The 26,894-nt window shown below is 41.8% G+C and overlaps 1 protein-coding gene across 1 annotated transcript in view; it reads left to right on the plus strand.

Moving 5' to 3' along the window:
• Positions 1–26,894, plus strand: part of ESR1 (estrogen receptor 1) — a 125,556-nt gene that overhangs the window by 47,693 nt on the left and 50,969 nt on the right. The window contains exon 3 of the mRNA XM_089694284.1: positions 8,756–9,082. Within this exon, the coding sequence (XP_089550410.1) occupies positions 8,756–9,082 (327 nt within the window). The remainder of the gene's footprint in view (positions 1–8,755; positions 9,083–26,894) is intronic.

Consider the following 26,894-nt stretch of genomic DNA (forward strand, 5'->3'; position numbering starts at 1 on the left):
AGCTTGAACCATTTGAAAGCCAAGATAGCATAATATGATAAAAGGACATGATTATACCAATTTGAAAAACAGGAATCTTATTGAGAAGGTAATCATTGTTCAAATTAAGTTTCAAAATTGGGGTCCAGCATTTCCAAATTTCCAGACTAAATCTTAAAAACTGGAGGCAATCCTCATTAATTTGGAAAGATCAGTGGCTACAAAATAAATAGACAAACTATTTATAAATATGGTACAAAAAAAAATTTCATGAAACAATATTTTTAAACAATTGAATAAGTCAGGAAGACAACTGAACACAGACTATTAGAAATAGGTGCAAAAGAATTGTGCCAAATCAGCTTAAAATTCATTTAAAACAGTTATTGCTGCTGCGGTAAATGTTGCATTATTATGCTTCTCTAAAAATAAATATAGAAGAGCTTCTACTACGGAAGTTGCCTTGTAATTTTCCCTCAGCAAATATGATGAGGTATTATCAAAGCAGACATCACAGGTCAGGATCACGCTCTTAATGACCTGCCACCATTTTTATATAACCCTTTGTTACTGTTATTTCTCATGGCAAGTGCTTCTGACAGTGAACAATTTTATGTATGATATTCACCATATTATGTGATTGAGATCTAGATTAAGGAATCATTTTGTGCTGTCCAGAGGTTCTAACTAGTGCCTGGAATTGGAGGAGGAGAATATGTCTTCTTTCAAAAATGATACAATTTCTGATTTTTGATGATCAAGTCATTTTAAGAAATTGAGCAATCTTCTTTTATTTTTATCTGTTCCATTTCTATAAGGCGTCTTATTTTCCTGACAATTTTTAGAGCAATGGTGGTATATGTATCATGGAAAACCGGCCTTAAAAAGTAAAGTATGAGAACAGGCCATAACATCATGGTACAATGACACAAAGGGGGGGATTTACTAAAGCTGGAGCACTAGAATCTGGTATAGCTGTGCATGGTAGCCAGTTTCTAACTTCAGCTTGTTCAATTGTGCTTTGACAATAAAACCTGAAAGTTGATTGTTTTCTATGCAGAGCTGCTCCAGATATACACTCCCCAGTTTTAGAAAATAACTCCCAAAGTGTTCGTTTCAAGGTGCTCTTGCCCACTTTTTTCTATTTCCCAACAAGGTAAAAAAAAAGCTAAATTCTCTTATGGGGGTATACAAATTGAAACACAAGGTCTTCATTAGACATGTGCAGAACAAAAAATACTGTTTCATTTCGCTTCGATTAATTATTTAAATAATTCTGTTTCGTTTAATTTGTTTTCGGAATTTTTGTTTATTCATTTTCAAATTCAATTAGAATTCCATTCGACTGAATTTGGAAAATTTGAATCGGCATTTGAATTTATTCTATTTGATATCCGTAAGACTGTTATATACTTTTGATTTTATTCTATTGAATTCTATTGTTTTTTCTATGCAATTCTTTTCTGTTCTATTCTATTCTATTCTAAACTATTCTATGCAAATTCAAATTGATTCTATTCGAAATTCGAATTTTCGAAGACAATGATGTTCTTTCTATTTTATTCTATTATATTGTTTTTTTCTATTTGATTTTATTTTTTTCTATTTTTTTTTATTCTCTTATTTTCTATTCTTTTCTATTTTATTCTAACCTATTCGAGTTCAAATGTATTCAAATTTCGGAAGACAGTTAAATTTTCTATTCTATTTTTTCTGTTCTATTCTTTTCTATTCTATTATTTTATTCTATTCGTTTGTATTCTAATCTTCTCTGTGCAAATCCAAATTTATTCTATTCAAAATTAAAATTTCGGAAGACAGTTATATTCTATTTTATTCCATTCTATTGTTTTTTTTCTATTCTATTGTTTTTTATTCTATTCTTTTCTATTCTAATCTATTCTATTCAAAACTCAAATTTCGGAAGACAGTTGTATTTTTTGTATTTTATTCTATTCTATTCTTTTCTATTCAATTCTATTATGTTCTATTCTATTCTTTTTTATTCTATTCTTTTTTATTCTATTTTAATCTAATCTATGCTATTCCTTAATGTTCTATTCCATTTTTTTCAAATTCAATTTAGAATTAGATTAAAATCAAATTCGATTCGAATTCAAGTCAAATTTGATTCTAATTCAAATTTTGTCTGAATTTAATTTCGTTATTTCGCATTCGTTACTTTTGTAAATTTTAAATCGCTTAGCCGACAGTAACACAATTATAGTGCCTCTTCTCCTCACACTGTGCAAAGCCCCTACCTTTATTACAGCACTCACCTTTCTAGTCAGATACAAAACTGGCATAGTCTAGTGGCCAGGGAACCTACTCACTCCTCCCCTCCGCCCCACAAAAAAAAAAACATAAGCAGACCCCAATATGTCTTGTATATTAAAAGTCCCACTCTGTCTGGAAGGGCTAATATAATCATCAATTTCAGCGCTGATCTGCAAAAACAGACATTTCTGCTCAGTACTTATTAACCACTTGCCCTCCAGAGGATTTACCTACCTTCCTGACCAGGCTATTTTTTGTGATACGGTGCTGCGTTATTTTACCTGACAAATGCACGGTCATGCAATGCAGCACCCATATGAAATGTATGTCCTTTTTTTCTCACAAATGGAGCTTTCTTTTGGTAGTATTTGATCACCTCTGTGTTTTTTATTTTTTGAGCTAAAAACAAGAACTGACAATCGTGAAAAAAAAGCAATATTTTTGAATTTTTGCTATAAAATATGTCCAGTAAACAATTTAAAAAATCTAATTTTGTCATTCATTTAGGCCAAAATGTGTTCTGCTACAAAATGTTTTTGCTAACAAAAATCCCAATACGTGTAAATTAATTGGTTTACATGAAGGTTATAGCATCTACAAATGGCAGTATATATACTGGGATTTTTTTTTTTTTTATACCCTAGTAATGGCAGCAATCAACGACTTATAGTGGGACTGTGGTGAGCATTCTGACACTGGGGGGGAACTGACTACCACTGACATCCCCAGTGACACTAATATAGTGATTAGTGCTAATAAAAAACACTGACACTGTACTAATGACACTGGGCAGAAAGGGGTTAACATCTGGGGTGATCAAAGGGTTAACTGTGGGCTGTTTTACTGTGTGTGCTGTGTGTGTTTTGCTATGTAAGCACACTGCTTTGTATTGCTCTGCTATGCAGAGCAATACAAAGCAACATGCTGGTGCTGGCAGGAGAGAAACCCGTGTTGCTTACATACAAACCTTTCCTCTGTCAGTGTTCCTTGGCGATCGCCAGATGCTGGCGGGAAATCACCAGCCGGGACCCAGTGATCAACAGCTGTAGCCACCAATGGCGGCACGGGTAGGGCGCCGCATGCGCCCCCTACCCAGAAATACAAAATCACGTATTTATTTGTCATTTTGCGCAGCCTTGCTGCCCTATAGCAGAAGTTATTGCTATAGGGCGGTCAGGAAGCGGTTAATGTAAATGTAAATGATAAAAAAGTAATAATAAAAATTTAACTTCTCAAGAGAAGATAATTGCAATATATCGATTTTTTAACACAGGATAAACTTAAAATAGAATTCCATCAAAATTCAAACTATACTTTAACTTGCTCTCACCCCTATTCTAAACTTATTCTAACTACCCTGTAAAGGAAGGATTTGTATACTTACCTATTCTTAGGGAGCTCTGATCTGGTCACATGATCTCTACAGAGACCGGAGAACAATGGAGAGCAATGCTGTCAACCATACGCTTACTATGGGGCATCCATTGTCAGCTGTCCCTACACTACAGTGAAGCCAGCGCTGGGAACTGATCATGTGACCAGACCCTTAGACTAGGTAAGTATAGACATCTTTCCTTTACAGGATAGTTAGAATAGGCTTAGAATGGGGTGGGAGAAGGTTTAGGAATAGTTAGCATTTGACTGGAATTCTACTTTAACAGCTTGCCGACCAGCCACTGTACGTATACTGTGGCAGGGCAGCAGCTACGGGTGCTGCGATGTACTGGTACGTTGCTGCCTGTTTCCAGGTTTTGGACATGTACACATACTGTATCCCTGCCCACCTACTCCCTGTGATTTGATACAGCGGGAGTCCGTCAACAGACCCTGGCCAATGATTCATGGCTGAGACCTGCTGATCCCTGTATTAGTCTCACTGTTGATGCCAGTGCCAGTTACTCAGTTCCTACAAAGTGTCAGTTAGTGTCAGATTGGCTGCCACACTATCACAGCGCCACTATAAGTTGCTGATTGCAAAAAAAAAATATCAAAATTCCAGTATATATACCATAGTTTGTAGATGCTATTACTTTCACGCAAACCAATTAATATACATTTACTGGGATTTCTTTTTACCAAGTGTAGCAGAATACATTGTGGCCTATTGTAAATTTATGAAGAAATTACATTTTTTTGTTATTTTGTATTGACTATGTTTTGTAGCAGAAAGCACAAAATATAGTCTTTTTAAGTCTTTTTCATTTATATAATAAGAAAAAAACCCAGTGGTGATCAAATACCATCAAAAGAAAGCTCGATTTGTGTGAAAAAAAATTATATAAATTTAATTTGGGTACAGTTGCTCATGACGGTGCAGTTACCAGTTAAAGTATAGCAGTGCCAAATTACAAAAAATGGCCTGGTCATGAATGGGGTAAAATCCAAGATAGAAAATGAGTACAAACTTATTTACGCACCACAGTGATAGCACACTCTTAAAATTAAGAGACTATCATATACTCGGCCTACTGAGGTATACATCAACAAAACAGATTGGTAATTGCACTTTTAGCTACTGACAATATTGGTTATAATTAAGGCATATAGTACCAGCATAGTGCACTAATTGCCATCACAGTTATCCCAGAAGAGCAGACCAATGCATGGCCGGACTTCCAGGTAGTATAGTTTTAAGGAGTGGGGTGATATTATGTAGTGCCAGATGAGGTTCTGGGCTAGTCATCATTCCAGACACACGCGAGATAAGTACAAAAACTTCTTGCCAGAATTTGGGTAAACAGGTACATTCCCACATAATGTGAAGTAGGTTACCCTCCTTGAAACAATTTCTCCAGCACAATGGCGACACATTAGAGTACATCTTAGCTAGTTTGTACTGGGTAAGGTAGCTGCGGTATAACAGTTTTAGAGAGCAATCCCAGTGATCAGTGCATTTGGTGATACTCAACTTATTACTCAAGGCTGTATTCCATTCATCTCGGGTGAAAGATCTTTGAAGATCCTTCTCCCATTTACCCATACAGTGTAAGATAGAAGAATCATTGTCATAATGTAAAAACTCATAAAACCATGAGATACCTTTTTTCAGTCTAATAGGGTTAGTTAAAGCATGCCAGATTTTGGAATCTATTTCAATCCATTTCTTCGGATTCACAATATGATAATCTATAATTTGCAGAAAAGAGTGTAAGCCTCTACTTGGCACAGTGTTCCCTATCTCAGCGAAAGTGCTGTAACTTAGATCCCTTAACCTCCCTAGCAGTCTGATTATGTCCATATTTCTGTGCTCAAAGCGGTACATTTTTTTTCATGGAAAATGTATTTTTTTTATTGTAGGCCTGTAATTTTTTAGGAATAACTCACTGAAATCTGTCCAAACAAGAGTCTAGTAAACATCCTGGGTATGTTAAAATTTGAAACATGAAATCATAACTTATAATTTAATAAATAATCATAAGAAATAATAATAAAATAATAAATTTAATTAAATAATATAAACAAACCAAAAACACTGAAAGTCTTACATCACTGAGCAAAGTCGCAAAATCATTTTCAGTGTCTGATGACGAATTTCCCCACAAATCATTATCACTCAATTCTGTAAGTGATTCTAATTTACTATCACTGTTTTCTATATGGTCTAAAACTGATTTTGACCTAAAGGGACGCTTTTTGGACACCATGGACATTTCTCAGTTTCCAGGCAGAAAGAACAGTAAAAATGCAGGCAGGGCACAGGACAAAGCAGTAGGGACAAAATGTATGTGAAATGGTTTGATACAGTAATGTTTTACTAAGTGATTTTAGTGAATTTAGTGAATGTCACTTTTACAACTTTCAAATTTCCCGCCAGTTCCGTCCCCAGTACGTCCCAACGTCGCAGGGAACGGAACCCAGAAGACAGATGCCGGCATCCGCCGGAGGACATTGCAGGGAACAGTGCAGGGGGGACATCGTGTGAGCGAAGGACAAGATAAGTGAAGAAGAGATCCCAGAGCAGCGCTGCAGGGTATTCCCGAGTGTAGATCAGGGTTACCGCTTGTGGTTCTGAAACTTTACCCCGAGCTACACTTGAGAATACCGCCAGGGAGGTTAAAGGGTTGGTATTGAGATTAGGGATAAAGTATTCATATGCTAGTAATGGCATATCAAGTTGAAGCTTGTGAGAGGAAGAGGATATTTTGTGCAGACCAATTATCCACGCTTCAAGTGTTGCGGAGCTGGATGGAAGACATGTATTTAAGAGTTTGGGTGTAACGGATCTCGCTTGAAGGCTTGCAGATCTCTATTGGGAACTGCACTCTGCTCTATTTGTACCCACAATTTATCTGATGGGAAGAACCACTCTGGAAGTTGATCTAAAATGGCTGCATAGTAGTAAATAGAGAGTACTGGAAGACCTATACCTCCTTTAGATGTGTGTTTAGTGAGTGACTGGAATGGGATCCGTGACTTCTTTCCCCTCCAAATATATCTTTTTAAAGCCACCTCTAACTTTCTGAAATAAGTATGAGGGATAGGAATTGGGATTTTTCTAAAATAATACAATATTTTGGGAAATATCAGCATCTATTCTACCTATCCACGAGGTTTAATATTTTTCAAGACGCTGCAATTCCACTAGGATCGACTGATACAATTTTTCGTAGTTGTCTTTAAATATATTGGAGAACGGGGCAGATATGCATATACCTAGGTAGTCTAGTTTCTTGTGGGTATTTGTTTTTGAGATATTTCAAAGGTCCCCTTGTTACAGCTATTGGAAGCCACAGGATATCGTGATATTAAGTTTATAATAAGAAACTGCACTAAATGACTGCAGAGAGGCCGACATTTCTGTGAGGGAATTCAAAGGGTCGGTAGTGGTAAGTATGACATTATCTGAGAACAGTCCTATTTTATGGGATGTTGAAGCAACTGGAATGCCCGAGATACATGGATTAATTCTAATTGTGGTCGCTAGGGATTCCATTATTAGTGAGAAGATGATAAGAGATAGAGGACAGCCCTGCCTAGTTCCATTGGTGATAGTAAAAGGTTCTGATAAGGTGTTGGATGTAAATACTTGTGTGGTAGGGACCGTATATAGTGCCATAATAGCAGACTTTATAAATCCACTAATGCCAAATTCTTTTAGAGTAGCTTCTAAGGAGAGGAGTTATGTTTAAGAGATGAGTTGCTATGATTTTGGAGTATGTCTTAAGGTCTGTGTTTAGCAGAGAAATGGACCTAACATTTTGAGGTTGGTCTGGAGTCTTCCTCGGTTTAGGTAAAGTGACAACGATAGCCTTTAACATCTCAGGGGGAAATGTGGATGTAAGCACAGCTTCATCAAATGATCTTTTAAGTTGTGGTACTGCAATATTGTATTCTGACAGCAGGACATTCCCCTATCAGAATACACTGATAAGCGGATGCAGCTAATTGGCTGCAACCACTGACCGATTAAAGTTTTCCACCTTGGCCCTTTCAGCTGAAGGTGATCTAATGATCAATTCTGTTGAATAGGGAGGGCCACATACAGACTGAAATTTGGTTGGTCCCTGCTGAACCAGGCAAATTTCAGTCTAATTGTACCCACCCTAAATGTTTGCAATGGTTTTGTTTGTTTAATGGACACATACCCAAAACCTTAAAGTAGAACTATACCTTCACTTCCTGTCCTATGGTCAAAACAGGAGGTGAGAGAAAATCACTGCAAATTAAAGGAATTCTCAGGTCGCCAGAACTAGTGTCCCCATTGGAAAATTTCTATTACTTTTCTGGGGAATTTTACTTTTCCAGCTGGAAAATCACTCTTTACATATTGAGCTAAACTTTGAGTACTCCTGTGATGCTTTGTAGGTACCATTAGGAGTCTGATATTAAAGTCCTCTGCCAGTTGAATAATTTTATCCAAGTGACGTTTCCTTTAAATGCATTATGTGTGTATCATTATACAATGTAAACAGCTGTACATTTTAAGCTTCTGAATGTGGCTGGAACTGAGTGGGTAGAGAAGATAACATGGGTGGAAGGAATTTAGGTATGTTCCTGCAAATGAGTTTTTTGATAAAATTAGATATCATATCTGAAAACTGTTCAGTTCTGAAAACCTAATCAATCACACTCTGAAGATTTTAAGGGGATGCCAAGAAAAAACTAATCTATGTTCACTTATTTTTCGGTAGCTACTAAACCACAAATATTTATTATATGAATCTATCAGGATCCATTCTATCAAGTAACTGAAAATTATTTTTAATTTGTAGAATGTTTGCTCAACTCACTGAAGCTGTGTCCAGTTGTGTGCAAGTGAAATTCCTATCTTTTTAACATTCATTTGAAATGAACATATGTTCACAAGGTTAAGTAAACTTTCTACCCCTTTAGCAAATTGACCTTTGCATCTTATATGAAAAGGTAGGTGTCGATTGGGCAGAGAAAGAATACATTTTAGAGTAAAACTGTGCAGTTGACAGATTACGACAGGTGAAGTGTGTTCTTTATTGCGGCTGTCCTTTTTGAAAATATTTTACAAAATATAATCTATTTCAAGGTATCAGAAAGGATCGCAGGGGAGGACGAATGATGAAACACAAACGACAGAAAGAAGAGCAAGAGCAAAAGAGTGAAGGCAACGCATCGGAGATAAGGACAGCCTCCATCTGGGTGAACCCTTCTGTGAAAAGCATGAAGCTGAGCCCTGTATTGTCTTTAACAGCAGAACAGCTTATCAGTGCCTTAATGGAAGCGGAGCCGCCTATTGTTTATTCTGAGCATGACTCAACTAAACCACTCAGCGAGGCTTCCATGATGACCCTGCTAACAAACCTTGCAGATAAAGAACTGGTGCATATGATTAATTGGGCGAAAAGAGTGCCAGGTAATTACATGCTTAATAATTTATTTAAAATTGATGATAGTAATCATTCCTAACACAAATCACTATGTGTTTGAGACTTGCATGGCCAGAGTGGTAGACGTTCCTTTGACCACAGGCCTTTGTGGCAGTTCAGCCCTACACACTTCACAAAACATGAATACAATAAGCCAAAATAATATATGCGATAATGCATTTGTGTGTCTGGAGAATTACATTAAAAAAAAATTAGATGAGATAAAAAAACAATAGCAATGTACCTAAAACATAAAAGTTAGGCTCCCTTAGGGGCCAGAAACATGCTGACAGTAAATGCTCCTGATTTCAATCATTATTGGTTAATGAGTTCTTCCAACAGCTGGTGGCAGTTATGACACAGAAAGCATTTTAACTTGTTGGAAAGGTCCCTTGATTTACTCTTATCCTTCCTTTTTCCTATGAAAAATTCAATCCAACAGATCTTGGTGCTCTAATAATTCAACCAAGGATGAGCAGATATCTTCCCACCTGTTGATGTCTGTCTGTGGCCACCCTATCTCCTAGTTTATGTAGCTTTAATCCAGCATGAAAGTAATATGATCAGCATCTTTGACCAAGTATGTTTCTGCCTAATACTGCATGATCTGCCTATGTATGAGCATCTTCCTTTAATTATTTTTTGTGTGTTTTGTGTGGAGATATAATTTCAAGAAACAGGAGATGTTGATGGAAGCAAAGCAATTTTTCATTTCACTTTGTTTCTATTGAAAGAGAGCAAAAAGTATTACAAATACAAAATATTGCAGATTGCTTACAAAACTGTCTATACAAATTCTCAACCCTTGTCAGAATGGGGAATAGCATGAACACCAAATAATGATTTATCTCTGAAATACAGTGCAAATGATACATTAATCAAAAACTGGAGGATGGGTAATCCCTTAGACAGTGGGACCTCAGTTTGTACTAACAAACTGGATGGGGTAGGTTTCAGAAACAAAGTAGTGTCACAGGGAATTAAGGAAACCCATAGGTAAGTGACAGTACTGGAGAAAGGTAAAACTTACTGGAAGAGATCCTTACACAGCTAACTGTGGAAGAAGGGCCATTTGTATGTTGGAGAAAACAGCTGATTGGAGAGGCTGTGGGGAAAAAAGGAAGCTAAAAGGGAAAGAGTCAGACAAGGCTGAGAAAAAGGAAAGTAGAGTAGGGATACAGAGGGAAGAAGAGCGTAACCCAGGGGCTCATGTAAACCAAAGTTAATTCCACGATACTTATATTACAACTCAAAGAAATGGTTGGTCAACCATGATGATGGGAATTGATAGAACCAAGGCTGCCAGGTGCATAAAAAATGTATCATGTGTATCATTCAGGACCACTGTTAACTTCTCCTTAATAAGCATGCCATGTACACGACTTGTTATCTCTTTGAAACTACTGTAAGTGTCAGCAACTTCTATACCTTCGCTAAGCACACACTCCCATCGGGTGATGTCTTCTATTGGTTTATGTAGTAGTGCTTCCCAGGGATTTTTGCGTAGGCTGATATGGAGGACCACATTGACCATAGTGTATACCTGATTCCCCAGTTTCTTGACCCTGAGACATGTATCATATCTCCCAGGTCTGGCCAGTCTCGGAAACAAACAGATGGGTAAGCGGGTAGACACTTTACAAACCTAGCTGTGGTGAAATACCAACGTGACATAACTTTAAACAAATTTATTGCAGCTATCACATTACCAGATGATTTAAACTGGGCTTCCCTCATATTGCTCCAATCCTAAGAGGTTAAGACAGTACTGAAGTTGCCTTCCCACACTAAGCAATATAATGGGACTTGCACATTGGTATTGCCCTGAATGGAGGAACATAGCAGGGATATGATACCCTGGGTTCTGGGGCATGAATGATATCTAAACTCAAAAGCTATTATGGTTATGGACCAATTATGGTTCTTAGTTAAGAATCCCACTAGATGGCAAATTTGAAGGTAGTGAAATCTTTCTTCTAGTCAGCTAGTATGTCATGGAGTCTCAAAGCTGCTGATAGGAACGAATGCCTTGTGTGGTAAAAAGGGATTGGACTGTTGTGAGGATTTGCTGGTGCCAACAATGGTAGCTCTGGGAGGTTTCCAGCCCCAGGGATAAGAAAGGGCAAAAAATAATTTGCAAGAGTGGGAGATGTGGGGACAGCAAACAGGTTACATAGTTATATAGTTATTCTGGCTGAAAAAAGACAAAAGTCCATCCATTTCAACCATTAAAAAAAAAAGATATAATCCTATACCCACAGTTGATCCAGAGGAAGGCAAAAAAACCCAGCAAAGCATGATCCAATTTGCTCTTGCAGGTAAAAAAATTCCTTCCTGATCCACCCGAGAGGCAATTGGATATTCCCTGGATCAACTTTACCTATAAATGAGGTTCAATGAGGTAAATGAGGGAACAGGTAAACATGAGTTATTACCAGGTTAGAGGGTTTAGGGCACAACGACGGGGAATCCAAGGCATAGAGGGGTTATCTAGGCTGCTTTGTAATAGGATATATTAGGGACCCCCCAATCCTCACTTGCTTTTAAATTTATATAACAGTTGTCTATTCAGCCTCGGCCTAGTGGAGTCCCAGATTAACTTAAGAGTAAGTTGTTACAGAGAGTGGAGAATGTGGGCTGATCCAGGGATTTGCAAGACCCTCAACTGATACAGAAAAGACATTTTAATAATATGTATGTGGCTGATGCATGAAATATAAGACTTATCCCAGGTTTTTGGTAAACGGTTATAGGATTAAATAAGAAAAGAGTAATTAGCTGAGTACAATGAATGGTAGGAATGGGTAAAGTTGATTCCTAAATATAGAACTGAGGTGGATCATTGAAATGGAAATTGGGCCCACAAGGACCTGTATGTAGCTTCTGATAGAGATACATTCAAGTCATGCAATTTGGTCAAATTCACATGGAGACCTGAGAGGGATGCAAACCCACCCATAAAGGAATGTAGGTTAGGCAAAGAAGAATGGGGAGATGTGGCATGCACTAAAAGATCATCTTCAAAGATTGTGAGCTTGTGTAATACATCTGCCAGCTCTGAAAAAATTGTTTAATTGTTTACTTAGTTTAAGTCAGCTTTGGAACCCCTAATGGCGGTGCAGCAGCAACTCGCCGAGATTTGAATAATCTATGGCAGTGATCTTCAAGCTGCAGCCTGGGGGCTTGGCCGCTGGTAATAATCACTGTGTTCTTCCAGAGAGGATGGCTCCACCCCCACCAGGAGAGCACAATAGCTCCACGGGAGGGATTCCATCAGTGTTGAGGGAATCAAGCGATACGTTTTCCTGCAACCCTGGGTTTCAGGAAAGAAAATTGCATTATCTATGGCCAACCTTACTAAGAGGGGATCTGACTAAGGAAAGCCAAAAAGCGGACAAAAGTGTTAATACATCTGTCCCACATTCAGTTACCTTTTCAGGATGAGAAAGTGATGAGCAAAGGGAAAAGACGATAATACTCTTATTAAGGCTTTGCCCCAACATGATCAAAAAAGAGCAAGGACAGAGTGCTAGCCTGTCCTTATGCAGGATTAAGAAGTGGTAACAACAAGCTCCCAACTCCAGGCTTAGTAAAAACATGGTCCACCTTCCAAAAGATTAGTCTGAAGACTCCAGGGAGGCACAGATGGTCTCCAGGGGGGCACAGATGCACCTGCTATTTACAAACACTCATCCATTTAAGTGTTAATGGGACCCAATTCTGCGTAATGCCCAATATCAGATTACAGCAATGTGGCCTTAGGCTAAGGCAGGCCATACTTTATGCAATTTTCTTTCCTTAAACTACACATTGAAGGAAGGAAAACATCCCAATTCCCCCATCAACGCAGTCACTATTATGTTCTGCCTGCAGGGAGCACTGAAGCCTTCCCCACTGGCAGAATATAATGATCACTGCTGGTGGCTATAGCCTTTGGCAGTGATCGGTTGAAAAAAACCTGACAGGCTGGTTGTACTGAAGTTGTTTGATGGATCAATTTCTTTACAATCAGCCTGCCCATAGATTGATCGAAATTTGGCTGGTTCTTGCTGTCTATGGCCGGCTTTAGATAGTGGCACAGAAAAGTGGCAGTAAGATGCAGATGAAGGAGATATAAAATATAGATATAAAACTACAAGTAAGATATGTGTATTTTGATGGTTCCTAGTACCAGAATCTCATCTAGGTAGTATATGATATGAGAAAAATATGCAAATTCAGAGCTTGGTGAAAATTTCAGCCCTTGATTCCCTAGTACGCGAGTATTAAATCCATGCACTTAAACATAGGATGGTAGGAATGAGCAACGGGGACCCTTGCTACAGATGGTCTGGCCAAGACGGGAAGCTAGGAAGTCTCTATGTACAGCTTTTCATAAATGGAAAGACATACCCTAGGGAGTACTGAGCCCCAGGTGAGGTGGAAAATGACAGGCAGAAAGGATGCTTGGAGTAGGCTACAGTCCCAGAATCTTTGTGGTTGTGGTGAGACATCATCATGTTTATGGCCAAAGTATAAAACACAGTTACTAGCAAGAATGAATATTTCCTATGAAATTGATCAGCAGTTATCCTGAACCTACCAACTCAAGGTGGCCTGAGGACTCAAATCCAATAAAAGAGGTTGTCTGTCTTGGGAAAAGGAAAATTCATCCCACCGGGAAAAAAAGACCCTATGCAAGGCTTGGAATTCAATCAAAAGAGGCAGCAGAAAAGAAGAACACTCTCTGCACCAGGGAAGCCTGTTTAGGGTAGTCAACTTGGGGGAAATGAAAAAATCCTATTGAAATTCGTGTTCTGAATCTTTCCAGATAATCAGTGTCCTGGAATACAAGGTCTCAGGTAGAAAGTATGATTGGCTGACAGGGACTACATGAGTACATATTTCAAGTCAAAATTTGCAGTGCTTCATTTGTTATAAGGAACAGCCTGAAGGGTAATGGCACAATTTGTAAGTTTAGGTCCTTTGAGGCAGAGATACATGTCAGAGATTATACCGATGCAAGAAATTCCCCTTTTTCCAAAAAAGCTTTTTGGGTGCCCCATGAAAAGACTTCATGCAGAATGTTTTGTGGTAAATGAAACTGTACAAAGCCTGTGGTTTAGTGTAGGACACACAAATTCTTCTTTGAGAACTAAAAAGGGTGGAGCAGAACCCTTGAAACCATTTCAGAGTAGGAGCAGGAACAATAACCTTCTGAAGGATGTGTCGTTGTGGACTTTGTATAGCAGAGAAACAGCAAGAGAGAGAATAGAAATAGTGGAACAAGAACATTTTACATTCTGAATTGTAGTGGCATCCCTTGCCAAAGTGCAAAGAAATGGCAGTACTTGATACCAGTAGGCTAGAGAGAAAGTTCCTTACTTTGAAATCTACATACTGGGACACTCCATCATGCTGCCACAGGCATGCCTATTTACTGGGGAGCTTGGCTATCCAGGTTGTCTTAGGGTGAGTTTGCACCTTTAGAGAATTTTGGACATGTCACATGGCAAAGGGGCTGTAAAGTAGAATGCCCTCTGCAAGAGGATGTTATGAGTTCAGGCTATAGGAGCAAGGGTGCTCTTTCCTCATTGGCATCCCTGAAGATGTAATCAAGGGAGAAACTGGATGGATGACAACACAGAAAAAAAAGAATTACCAAGGACTTCATGAGCATGTGGTCTGTGGGTGTCAGGGCTCCCGGGTATGACCAGAGGTATGTGAACTGACGCAGGGAAACGCGGGCTTCAGATATGTTATAAACAATATAGTTTATTAACACTAACAATACATAAACGCAGTGCAATACTAAAACATAACACAGTGCAAACGAACCAAACCAAACCACCCCCAGATAACAGTACATACAATGCAAGCATCGTCAGGCAGGCCAGGTCAATAACAATCGGGCAGGTAGGAACAGGAGGAGCAGGCAGAGAGTAGTCAGGTCACGAGCCGGGTACAGCAACTAACGGGCAGGTAGGTACAGGGGGTCAGGCAGAGAATGGTCGGGGTCACAAGCCAGGGATCAAACAGGAGAAGTCAGCAGAGGTCCAGATCACGCAGGGTCAGCAACGAATCAGTCAGACAGGAACAGGAACAGGGATGCAGGTAACAAGATACAGGGGCCCATAGAAAAGCACACACCAAGGCACAGACTGCAGGTCTGGCCATCCCTTAAATACACCTGCATAATCAGCTTCAGGTGTTTGGCTGACTGCAGGGTTGAGTCTCTGATTGCTGAGAGCACCCGCTGGCCAGCCCTGGTACTGCAGCCCACAAGGCAGGTGAGTCCCACCATTACTGGCAAGTCCATTCCTGACAGTGGGCCAATACCTGGCCCATTATATAAACTCACTGTAGTCCAGTTTATGTACTTGTAGGAGCTGCTGGATTTGGGTCCTTTCTCCCGTGCACCACACCCACAGCGAGGCAATAGGAATTTTCACACTCTCTTCTCAGGCTCAATAATCAGTCCAGGGGATTTTGCTTTTGTTTTGTTTTACTCTTGGGTAGAACATGGATAGGGAATAGGGATGCTTGGGATACCCAGAGCTGAAGAACTTGGATAACTCTTGCGGACTTGCTAATCTCTCTGGCTACTGCGAACTGACTTCAAATGTGCTCTCCACTCATGGGAGTGATGATGCAACAAACTAGCAACAAGTGCAAAGTTCCAAAACTGAAGATGGAGGTGCTGCTCTTTGCTGGAATGCCAAAGCACTTGGCTACTGCTGTCCCAAACTGGAGAAATGGGGTGGTACTCAACTGTCCCCCTAGACCTGGACATGCAAGGTACAGCAGCCTTACTGTCCACTATATATAGGCTTGGGGTAGGTAGAAGTGGAGGTTACTCACTCAGTCCCTTTAAGTAAATCCTGGAATCCAAGAGGCTGCTGTAGAGGTGCACTGCTGTACAGGCCAGGACTTGATTTTAGAGAGTTTCAGCTAAGCCTGGCTGAAGCTGGTAATGGGTGTGAGGCTTTAAGCTGCTTTCCTTCTCTCTCTTTTTCACTCTCTCCTTCCTTCTGCCCAGGGGCTAAGCCCCCCAGCACAGTGGTCTCTTCCAGGCGACTGGACCCTGGACTCTCTTCCCTGACTGCCAGGCCTCTATGTATGGAACTGTTCCCCCCACCTACTGAGCTTTGCATCCTCACGGATTGGTGGATCTACGTCTAGAACTATCCAGTGCATTCTAGAAGCCAGGTGGAGGTAACAGAGCCACAGCCTTTAAGCACTGCACAGTCAATAACAACAATTAACCATCTGCCTACAGAGAAGCCAACTTAATTGACCTCACCTAGCAACTAGGAGGGTGCTACATACTATTCATAAATATAAAAAAGCTCTGTGCTTCAGTATGGATGAATGAAACATTTATAACGGGCCTGGCCTGCACCAAAGTGCTTGTAACTATTTTAAATGATGCCTTTCATTTTAGGAGTACCTATGAGATAGTCTGTAGTATCAGAAGTAGTTATATTATGTTCTTTATTGTAAAATAAATGTATTGGTTCTTGCTCTCAGAACCCTCAGTATCCCCAGATATCTACTGTGATGAGAAAACTGGAATAAAAACAGAGAGAACAATATGCAGTGTGAACATTTTTATGTATCGCAATACTTTTCCATTTTCACTCTTGCTGCATGCATGGAACCCGAGTGGTATCTGTCATGTAAAGTGACTACAGAATGCTAAAACAAAGGCTTAGGATGGTGATGCACGGCTGATGTAGAGGCCATATAGAACTGCATAAGTAAACATTGTTGCACAAAGACACCTGATATACCTATTGTTCACCTTAACAAGGGGTTTTTATTATACGGAATTATGGTGTTATTCACCACACATTTTTTAGTTTTATGTGTTTTTTTCTTTGTTTTTTTATGCACTTTATGTTTATTTGTATGTGATTGTTTATTGTCACTCATGCACCCATTAGGTGCATTCTGCTAGTATTGTGTGTTACATTGTTCGTTTTTATTTATTCCATTAGTGCATTTCTTTGGGGGGGGTTTTGTCAGCACTTTTTGATGTGCAGTCCTACTTGGGACTCCTTGTCATATAGTTTCTTTCTTATTTATTCCATCACTTTTAGATCCATTTTTGGATCTTTTTGGGCACTTTTGTTTTATTGGTCCCATTTGGACTTTTCCTTGGCACATTTCATATTCAGTTGAATTTATACACACGTTTGTGTGAGTGTTGTTGGCACCTGTCATCATTATCACTTTGCATGATTTATTGTATTATTTACATTATTTGCATATATCATTTTTGTACTTATGTTTGTGGGTTTCACATTGTATTTTTATTGTATTAGCGCCACATCATTGTTTGTATTATTTCTTCAGCTGTGAAGTTGATGACTAAATCGTAATAACAGCTTGTAGCAGTTTGATAACATGCTTACAATTTCCTTAAATACAGTTTGAATATATGCTGGCATGTTCTAATCATGCTATTCTCATTATTATAGTAAGATAGATTTAATCAAACCATTAAGTAGTGCGATGTTCCTTGATTTCATAATTTAATGAACAGATCTCAAAGAGATCAGCAATTGTCTGGCACTGTTCATCTAAAATTAATTTGACCACAATTAAAATGATTATATATGTGATTTAATTTGACAGACACACACAAAATTAAAACTAAATGAAGAAAAAAATAACATTTACCTAACTGGTAACAGAAGATAGATCAAAAAACAGTCTCCAGTAAATCTGAAGATGTTTAGTTGTGTTTCAATGGTCCTAATGGCAGTGCTCCCATCATAAACCCATGGACCAGACAGAGTGAGAACTGGTTAAATGCTACAAAAATTGATGACTTACCAGGCACATGGTGTTCTGTGTCATCCAAATTTGGGAAGTATCCCCACTCCAGATACTCAACAGACATTCAGTTAGCAGCAAATTTTATTGCTCTGTAGAAAGCAAGGCTGTTGCTCAGTGAATTCTAGTCCTTGTTTTAGTGCGATCCAAGATAATAACGCAATGTAAAGATTACATACTTATCTAGCAATACAATACACCTTGAATTCACAGAGCTATATAGCTAGAAATCTCTAGTCTTATGAATCTCAGATAAATCTAAAAATTGAAAAAAAACATTGTGATAAACCAAAAATTGAAATTGTACTTATCCATGCAATGTTAAATACTTTTATATTAATACAGCCTATGATTTTCCCCAATATTGCTGCAGTAGAATACTCACTTAGCTTTAGGTGGGCTGATAACAACAAAAAGGCATTAACATATAAAAACAGCTATTTGTTGGACTAACAACATTGCATGCACAAATATCCTCCTGAATCTTCTTTGTCTTGTCTTAGTGACACTCTAAAAGCTGTTTACATGGCATATGCCCTGTGCTTCAGTCTTTCCAATGTGCCCTAAGCAGAGTTACAACAATATTATTGCCTTCCAAATGACAGTTAGAACTCGTCACAGTCATTCTGCACAAACGACAGGGAAGTCCTCCAGCTTTTGATACCACCCTACAAATAAATTAGCACAAAAGTATTTATTCAGGTTGTTTGCAGAGAATGTACTTCAATGCTTCCATGGACCATTACAAAAGGTAGAATGGGTGTTTTCTTTCATTCAATAACAGTGCTCTGGGCAGCTATTAGTTTTCCCATGATGCAATATATGATTCCATGATGAATACAGTACATTTTGTAGCAATCATATTGTAACACCCTCTATCTTAGCTACGCAGGATTTTTTTTGTCAGAGGCTGGGTAGCAGCCTGGGAGTGAAGTACTGAGGTTACCTCAAGACAGGCTGGGAGGCTCTAACAGATGAGGGCTTCTGGAGCTCTCTTACCTTTATAGAGAGTGGAGAACATTCTGGAACAGGGGAGTGGAGGGGAGAAGGCACAGATCTGCATGTTTGAGGGACCTTTGCCAATCCCCTGGCAGAAGGCTGGGAGTGGTGACTGAGGCAACCCTCAAATATCACAGAGCCTGAAGGGCAGTGGTCAGTGTCAGGTGGAAGATGAAGTGAAGAAGCCTGGAGTGTGAAGTCTGGGAGAGAGATCCCCAGGGAAGGGACCTACCTACAGACAGCTTGCAAGGACATCCTCAGCAGCAGGGAAGGAGCCAGCCCAGCGAAAGGCCTGAAGGCAGCCACCAACCCACTAAGCTGACAGGAAAGGACAGTGTGAGTACTCTTACACCCCCTTACACCTCTCTGTTTCCATCAGCATTCATGGCCAGGTAGGTGTGTCTTCCACAGCTGCTGGAGTGGAAGAAAAAAATGTCTGCTAATCACTCCCATGCCCAGTGTCTCAATGCCAGCTTGGCAAAATTGCTGGCTTTACATCTGGTGGATAAGTTTATGGCCTGTGCTCCACCACAGTAGCACATAACCAGCCATCTTTTTTTTGCTCTGAAGGCTATTTTAGTGCTCCACCAGCATGTAGCTCAACCATGCTGTCAGTGGCAGGGTTCACATGACCACATACACATGTTCCAGCAAGCATGGACAAGGATGATTTATCTATATCACGGCTCACTGGGTACATTTGCTGGTAGATGTTATCATATATCAAGGATGAGGGGTGAGAATTATCATTATAATTATTGTTGCTGAGACAAAAGTTCCCTGGCCAATATGGAATACAAAACACTTCTATCAAAGAAATTCATTTTCCCGCAGCAACTTGGTTCATCCAGAGTTATTACGCTCCGGCGCAGTCCACAGGATACTTGCAGTAGATGACAAAATCCAGCAGAATATTTGTAACTATTACATCGAAAAGCAGCCCTCAGAGTCCCATTTATACTTCATATTAAGCATAGAGACACTACATAATCCAGAATATGTCCAATCTATAATATGAACCTAGGTAGCTGACTTGGATGTAATAATGTGTGTTATGATCTATACCTGTGCTTCCATATTGATGAGTGAATGAATCTAGTCTTCACAGCTAAACTTCCCTACACATATAAAGTTTGCTACCAGTAAGCAAAGCTGGAGGGATTTTGATTGGCCGACAAAACACTTTTGATCTTAACATGAAAATACTTAATTTGTCATTACTGTTAATCCCAATTAAAGTCATTATAGTGTGTAGTGTGACCCTTTCACCATTTCCCATGACTACCCCCTCAAGTTTAATTACATCTTTAAGTACTTCTTGTATGGTCAAGTCACATTCTTTATCATCCTTAAATATGTAAACAATATACCATTGAAATGTTAACTTTCCACAAACAAGGACAAAAATGCCCATTGGATCTTTAATACCCTTTTCATATCTAACTTGCATTTTACAACTCCTTGGAAAAGTTTAATTGGATAATCAACCATAAACAGGTCAATCCACAACTGCCAAGATAAGGAATTTATCTCTTGCATAAAATTAACATAGCTAAGAGTCCCTTTGATGTGTAAAATGGTCTTGTAACTGGCCTGTCCAAAAATAAACATGTATGTATGTAATGTGGTTATACAGTGGGTAAAACAAGTATTGAACAGGTCACAATTTTTCTCAGTAAATATATTTCTAAAGGTGCTATTGATATAAAATTTTCACCACATGTCGGTAACAACCCATGAAATCCATGCATACAAAGAAACCAAAACAAAAAAGTTCAAAAATTAAGTTATGTGTAATAAATTGGAATGACACAGGGAAAAAGTATTGAACACATGAAGAAAGGGAGCTGCAAAAAGGCATGGAAAGCCAAGACACCAGCTGAAATCTATCAGTAATTAAAAAGTAATCCTGCCCCTTATCAGTGTAAATTAATATCAGCTGGTTCAGTCTCAACTGATGGCCTATGAAAAGGTGTCTCATTGCCAAGGTATTACACAAAATCAAAGAACTCTTTCAAGACCTTTGCAACCTTATTGTTGCAAACATGCTGACGGCATTGGTTACAGGAGGATTTCTAAACTTCTGAATGTTCCAGTGAGCACTGTTGGGGCCCTAATCCAGAAGTGGAAAGAACATCATTTCACCATAAACGGGCCACGACCAGGTGCTCCTAGCAAGATTTCTGACAGAGTGAAAAGAATTATCAGAAGAATTGTCGAAGAACCTAGGACCATTTGTGCAGAGCTTCAGAAAGACCTGGAATTAGCAAGTACAATTGTTTCAAAGAAAATATGAAGTAATTCACTTGACCGCCATGGCCTATATGCACGCTCACCACGCAAGACTCCATTGCTGAAGAAAAAGCACATTGAAGCTTGTTTAAAATTTGCTGCACAACATTTAGACAAGCCTGTAAAATACTGGGAGAATATAAGCTGGTCAGATGAGACCAAAAATTAACTCACTGGATGCCATAATACACACCATGTTTGGAGGTCAAATGGTACTGCACATCACCCCAAAAACACCATACCAACAGTGAAATTTGGAGGTGGGAACATCATGGTGTGGGGCTGTTTTTCAACATACAGTACTGGCAAACCTCATGTCTTTGAAGGAAGGATGCATGGGAAAATGTACAAAAACATTCTTGATAAAAATCTGCTGCCATCTACCAGGATGATGAAGATGAAACGAGGATGGACATTTCAGGAAGACAATGATCCCAAACAAAAAGCCAAGGAAATTCTTAATCGGTTTCAAAGAAAGAAAATAAAGCTGCTCAAATGGCCCAGCCAATCACCTGACTTAAATCCAATAGAAAATCTATGGAAAGAACAAAAGATCAGAGTTCATAGGAGAGGCCCACGGAGCCTTCAAGATTTGAAGACTCTTTGTATGTAAGACTGGGCCAAAATCACACCTGAGCAATGCCTGCAACCAATTTCTCTATACAGGAGGCGTCTTGAAGGTGTCGTTACCAACAAAGAATTTTGTACAAAGTATTAATTACATTTCAGTTAGCGTGTTCAATACTTTTTCCCTTTGTTATTCCATTTTATTACACATAACTTAATTTCTGAATGTATTTGTTTTGGTTTCTTTGTATGTATGGATTGCATGGCTTGATAACAACATGTGGTGTAAATTTCATGTCAATTGCATCTTTAGGAATATATTTACTGAGAAAAATGGTGCCATGTTCAATACTTACAGTATTTTACACACAATATGACAACACACTACAGTAGATGGAAATAATACAAGACAGGACACGCTGCTGGAACTGATAGTGAATCCCCGTGTCCCACACTTTGGTAATGATGAGAGTGTAGTCACTCCTCCTCAATGGCGTCATTCTTTGCTTTCTCAGAACCACCAGACACCAGTGTCCCCGAGCATATGCAACATCTTAAGCAAAACTCTGCCATGCTGTTTTATGTTTGATATACCTGATAGGATAGGAGCCACACTGGGTCAAAGATTTTGGCTGTGTGTGTGTATATATTTGTATATATATGTGTGTGTGTATATATGTGTATATATTTATAAATAAAATTGTGTAACCAACAATCAAAGTGCTTAATTACTAGTAGTGCTGTGAAAACAATAATCACATAGGTAAGTAAATACACTGCTCAAAAAATTAAAGGAACACTTTGAAAGCACATCAGATCTCAATGGGGATATATATAATGCTGGATATCTATACTGATATGGTCTGGGTAATGTGTTAGGAACGTAAGGATGCCCCATCATTTGATGGAAATGAAAATGATCAACCTACAGAGGAATGAATTCAAAGACACCCCGTAAAATCCAAGTGAAAAAAATGATGCAGCAGGCTAGTCCATTTTGAAATTTCATTGCAGCAACTCAAAATGGTACTCAGTAGTTTGTATGGCCCCCACGTGCTTGTATGCATGCCTAACAATGTCCTGGGGTATTTCCTCCCAGATCTGGACTAGGACATCACTGAGTTCCTGCGCAGTCTGAGGTGCAACCTGGCGGTGTCAGATGGACCGAAACATGATATCCCAGAGCTGTTCAATTGGATTTAGGTCAGGCGAGTGTGGGGGCCATTCATTGGTACTAATTCCTTCATCCTCCAGGAACTGCCTGGATACTCTCGCCACATGAGGCATGGCATTGTCGTGCACCAGTAGGAACCCAGAACCCACTACACCAGCTTAGGGTTTGACAATGGGTCCAAAGATTTCATACCGATACCTAATGGCAGTCAGGGTGCCATTGTCTGGAATTAATTCATGCCTTTCCTCCCCATACTTTTGCAACAAAAGGCATTCAAGACTTTAAAAAGCACTTTTATAAATATTGCTTTTTTCTCACCAATAAAGTAGCAGTACAGCATGAAAAAATTTTTTTAAAATGGTGATGCTTCAAGCCATACTAGTTTGATTTCAAACCAAACAAGTACAAACACAAAACATCAACACTTGTTTTAATTATCCCCTCAAACCAATCACAAACTACCACATCAACACACCATAAAAAAAATCAGACAACAGCAATTGGCAACAAAATACATTTAAAAAGTGCAGTTTCCAAAAAAGAAGAGACAGACCAGATCAAGAATCTCCTACATAATGAAAAAATCATCCCATCCCTAAGGATGACAACATAACCTGTCAGGGATGCGGGTGTGACCAGAAGTGTGTGGACTGACACTGGGAAACGTAGGCTTCAGATATAGTAAATAATTTAATTTATTGAGACTAACAATACAAATATAAATGCAGTGCACCAAACCCCAAGCTAACACAAATACATACAACAAGGTGAAACAAACCCAAACCTAAACTGATATAGATACACAGGTACATACACATATAGAGCACAACGTAGTCAGGCAGGCCGGGTCGATAACTATCGGGCAGGTAGGTACAGGAGGAGCAGGCGGAGAGAATGGTCAGGGTCACAAGCCAGGGATCAAACAGGAGAAGTCAGCAGAGGTCAGGATCAGGCAGCGTCGGCAACAAGTCAGGCAGAAACAGGAATGCAGGTTACAAGATACAGGGGCCCATGGAAAAACACTCACCAAGGCCCTGACTGTGAGTCTGGCCATTCCTTAAATACAACCCCTGCAATCAGCTTCAGGTGTTTTGGCTGACTGCAGGGGTGAGTCTCCGATTGCTGAGAGCACCCGATGGCCAGCCCTGGTACTGCAGCCCACAAGGCAGGTGAGTCCCACCGTTATTGGCAAGTCCATTCCTGACAGTACCCCCCCCTCAAGGAGCGGCCTCAGGATGCGCCAAACAGTCCTAGCTGGGTAAAATGTTCCACCGCCTGGGTCTGGTAACTGGCGGGATATCAAAGACTGGCACATCGAGCTAGGCACCGGACGGAGGCCCATCGGGCTGGGCACCGGACGGAGGCTCATCGGGCTGGACACCGGACGGAGGCACTTCGGGCTGGACACCGGAGGGAGGCACTTCGGGCTGGACATAGGATGGAGGCACTTCGGGTTGGGCACCGGACGGAGGCACATCAGGCTGGACGCCGGATCACCAAGCGGAGCAGCGGGCACCGGGCCACCAGGCGGAGCAGCGGGCACCGGGCCACCAGGCGGGGCAGCGGGCACCGGGCCACCAGGCAGGGCAGCAGGCACCAGGTCACCAGGCAGGGCGGCAGGCACCGGGCAACCAGGCAGGGCGGCGGGCCCCGGGCCCCCAGGTGTAGCGGCGGACACCGGGCCCCCAGGCGGAGTGGCAGGCACCGGGCTCCCAGGCGGAGCGGCAGACACCGGGCCCCCAGGCAGAGCAGCGGGCACCGGGCCACCAGGCGGGGCAGCAGGCACCGGGCCACCAGGCGGAGCGGCAGGCACCGGGCCCCCAGGCAGGGCAGCGGACACCGGGCCTCCAGGCAGAGCGGCGGGCACCGGGCCCCCAGGTGGAGCGGCGGGCACCGGGCCCCCAGGCAGGGCGGCAGGCACCGGGCCCCCAGGTGGAGCGGCAGGCACCAGGCCCCCAGGCAGGGCGGCGGGCCCCCAGGCAGAGCGGTGGACACCGGGCCCCCAGGCGGAGCGGCAGGCACCGGGCCCCCAGGCAGAGCAGCGGGCACCGGGCCACCAGGCGGGGCAGCGGGCACCGGGCCACCAGGCGGAGCGGTGGGCACCGGGCCCCCAGGTGGAGCGGCTGGCATCCGGCCCCCAGGCAGGGTGGCAGGCACCGGGCCCCCAGGCAGAGCGGCGAGCACCAGGCCCCCAGGCAGGGCGGCAGGCACCGGGCCCCAGACGGAGCAGCAGGCACCGGGCCCCCAGGCAGAGGGGCGGGCACCGGGCCCCCAGGCGGAGCGGCGGGCACCAGGCCCCCAGGCAGGGCGGCAGGCACCGGGCCCCCAGACGGAGCGGCGGGCACCAGGCCATCTGGCTCGACAGCGGGCATCAGGTCACCAGGTACAACAGCAGGCACCGGGTCATCAGACATTGGATCCTCTTGCTCGACCGCGGGCACCAGGTCATCTGGCTCAACAGCGGGCATCGGGTCACCAGGCACGACAGCGGGCATCGGGTCACCAGGCATGACAGTGGGCACTGAGTCATCATGCATTGGATCGTCTGGCAAGACTGCGGGCACCGAGTCATCTGGCAAGACTGCGGGCACCAAGTCATCTGGCAAGACTGCGGGCACCAAGTCATCTGGCAAGACCGCGGGCTCCGAGCCATCTGGCAAGACCGCGGGCCCCGAGTCACCAGGCACAACAGCAGGCTCTGAGTCAACCGGCCCGACAGCGGGCTCCGAGTCAACTGGCAAGACAGCGGGCACCAAGTCATCTGGCGGAACAGCAGGCATCGAGTCATCTGGCAAGACTGCGGGCACCGATTCGTCTGGCAAGACTGCGGGCCCTGAGTCAACCGGCCCGACAGCGGGCTCCGAGTCAACTGGCAAGACAGCGGGCACCAAGTCATCTGGCGGAACAGCGGGCATCGAGTCGTCTGGCAAGACTGCGGGCACCGAGTCATCTGGCAAGACAGCGGGCACTGAGTCACCTGGCATAATAGGATCATCAGGCTGGATCAGTTCATCAGGCTGGGTAGAGACATCATGCTGGGTAAAGACATCAGGCTGGGTAGAGACATCAGGCTGGGTAGAGACATCAGGCTGGGTAGAGACATCAGGCTGAATAGAGACATCAGGCTGAATAGACACATCAGGCTAGGTAGAGACATCAGGCTAGGTAGAGACATCAGGCTGGGTAGAGACATCAGGCTGAATTGTGGGTGCCGAGGCACCAGGCTGAACCACGGAAGGCGGGTGTGACCAGAAGTGTGTGGACTGACACAGGGAAATGTAGGCTTCAGATATAGTAAATAATATAATTTATTGAGACTAACAATACAAATATAAATGCAGTGCACCAAATCCCAAGCTAACACAAATACATACAACAAGGTGAAACAAACCCAAACCTAAACTGATATAGATACACAGGTACATACACATATAGAGCACAACATAGTCAGGCAGGCCGGGTCGATAACTATCGGGCAGGTAGGTACAGGAGGAGCAGGCGGAGAGAATGGTCAGGGTCACAAGCCAGGGATCAAACAGGAGAAGTCAGCAGAGGTCAGGATCAGGCAGGGTCGGCAACAAGTCAGGCAGAAACAGGAACAGGAATGCAGGTTACAAGATACAGGGGCCCATGGAAAAACACTCACCAAGGCCCTGACTGTGAGTCTGGCCATTCCTTAAATACAACCCCTGCAATCAGCTTCAGGTGTTTTGGCTGACTGCAGGGGTGAGTCTCTGATTGCTGAGAGCACCCGCTGGCCAGCCCTGGTACTGCAGCCCACAAGGCAGGTGAGTCCCACCGTTATTGGCAAGTCCATTCCTGACATAACCCCACCCACCAGCAGACCTGGTGGGGAATATCATCACTGTATACACAAAACCTAAACCCTCCAGTTTCTATTACCACTGAACAGTACCACATGATCCAAAGACTACACTATATAGAAG

Source organism: Staurois parvus, unplaced genomic scaffold (assembly GCF_062004578.1).
Source record: "Staurois parvus isolate SC_StPar_1 unplaced genomic scaffold, SC_StPar_1.0 ptg000657l, whole genome shotgun sequence".
Lineage (NCBI taxonomy): Eukaryota > Metazoa > Chordata > Amphibia > Anura > Ranidae > Staurois > Staurois parvus.